We start from the raw sequence: 1,920 nt of genomic DNA, 5'->3' as shown, positions 1-1,920 counted from the left end.
TTTTTTTTTTTTTTTTGATAATATCATCTGTAGTTACTTTAGGCCAATAGAGCTTTACATGAAATCCATATTAATATATCAAGAATATATTGTGAAGCTGTTACTTTGCATGTTGTAAAACAGTAAGTTGCTAACAACAACCTATTTTGAAACCACAACAGTGGTTGTTGGAAGGACATCAAAATCTGCAGTTGTGTCCTCTTACAGAAGTCTACAACAAGCAACCCCCTCCACACCCCGACTTGTCCCATCCCTTTGAACGACAGGAGCCTATTAGTGACACAATAATACCACAAGAGCAAGCTAGTTGAAGTTAGAGCAGAAATTCAACTCACCTTTCACCATGCAAAATATAATTAGTAACTATTTCAGTACACTTCTTGATCATCACAGTAGCAATCATATTAATCACAATCAACAGAAATCTCTGACACAAAGTCAGTGGGGAACACGTCCAATGCCCTGCCTTTTAATTATTTTACAAGTCCTATAGTGAGTTCCAGGATTTGGATGTTGTCAAGATAGAGTTAAGAGGCTCAAGTGCAAAAGCAAAACACAACATCCATCTTACCCACTCCCCAAGAGTGTGGAAAACCCCAGTCAGCTTCCCCAACAAGTTGGACAAACTCTTAGGAGTCAAAGCAGAAACGAGGACGTCATAATGTCATTTTAACAAAGGCCAACCATCCTACTATAATGAATGAAATGAAAGTATGTACAAAAGAATAGATTTCAGGTTGCACACCTGTTTTTCTCTGGTGTTTCTGTTCACTGGCAGGAAGCAAAAACATCAGCAGGGAAAAGAGCCACAGAATGTGAAATAAATTATTTTTTTCTTGCATTTAATCAAGAACACATCCATCAGCCTGGTACTCGTAGATTCCTGTGACAGATGTTCATTTATAATCAAAGTTGGACATACATGTGCTTGCTAATGCAGCATCACTAACCTGTGGAGCTGGGGAAAGCAGAGGACACTGGCAGCTGCCACAACTTGGTGTTGGCCGCCAGGTTCTGAATGTAAACCTCATCCACTCTCAGGAGGATGTTTTCCGGCTTGATGTCTGTGTGGATAATCTTGCATTTACTGTGCAAGTAATCTAAACCCTGCAGAACCTGTGAAAAGTAATGGAACTACAGTCACTGTCACTGCACTGCATGTCAGTGAGAAGCAAAAATAGAAGATCATCTGTTCAAAAAAGAGCTCAGTCAGTGGGTAAAGAGAGGGAAGATGAATTCAGATGTAATAAAGGGTTGCACAGCACCTGTCTGAGGATGCTCTTAACACAGGGTAGGGGAAGGCCAGTGTAGTTGGATTTGATTATCCACCTCAGCAACTGGTGGCCCAGCACCTCCAGAACCATGCACACATCTGGTGAGCAATTAAGGACCTTGTTACATACTGTACAGCTTGGGTATTTAGAGTTTCTTGTGTATATGTGGAGAAGGCGAAAACACATTGAATCCTGTCTCCTTACAGTCCTATCACTATGACATAAGGATGTTGTAATGGCACCTGTTTGTCCGTGTGATGGCATATTTGTAAACAGCTTAATTTCAGAACAACAGCAGAGAGAAAAGCCATACCTGCACTGCAAGTTACAGAGTAGGTTATTACGTTGGGACATTATAAAGGATACGCTCTCCATTCACTCCAGTGATCCTGAAGTCATCAATGAGGTGCACAATGTTCTCTCGTTTTGGATCTTTGGGGTCACTGTCTCTTACCTGATGGTCAGATAAAGTACATATTACAATACCAACAAAATGATAAAAGAATCTATAAAATGCAATTAAACTATTTTAATGATTAACCACAGTGTAACAGATGCTGGTGGTGTTGTATTGGTGCAATCTGTACTCCATCATGTCTCTCACACACTCTCACACACACGCACACACACAGTGCATTATTACCCC

General features: G+C 40.5%; 1 protein-coding gene across 2 annotated transcripts in view; it reads right to left on the bottom strand.

Moving 5' to 3' along the window:
* LOC116687319 (SRSF protein kinase 2) overlaps positions 1–1,920 on the bottom strand; it is an 8,689-nt gene that overhangs the window by 4,045 nt on the left and 2,724 nt on the right. The window contains exons 5-9 of one of the 2 annotated variants that reach the window (XM_032512628.1): positions 1,641–1,728; positions 1,266–1,372; positions 951–1,116; positions 746–771; positions 572–628 (exon numbers count right to left, since the gene is read on the bottom strand). In XM_032512628.1, the coding sequence (XP_032368519.1) occupies positions 572–628; positions 746–771; positions 951–1,116; positions 1,266–1,372; positions 1,641–1,728 (444 nt within the window). The remainder of the gene's footprint in view (positions 1–571; positions 629–745; positions 772–950; positions 1,117–1,265; positions 1,373–1,640; positions 1,729–1,920) is intronic. The other variant, XM_032512629.1, reaches the window with a different exon arrangement.

This window comes from Etheostoma spectabile, chromosome 4, assembly GCF_008692095.1.
Source record: "Etheostoma spectabile isolate EspeVRDwgs_2016 chromosome 4, UIUC_Espe_1.0, whole genome shotgun sequence".
In the NCBI taxonomy this organism is placed as follows: Eukaryota; Metazoa; Chordata; class Actinopteri; order Perciformes; family Percidae; genus Etheostoma; species Etheostoma spectabile.
Note: the sequence above shows the minus strand (reverse complement) of the source record. Positions and strands in the feature narration are given on the sequence as shown.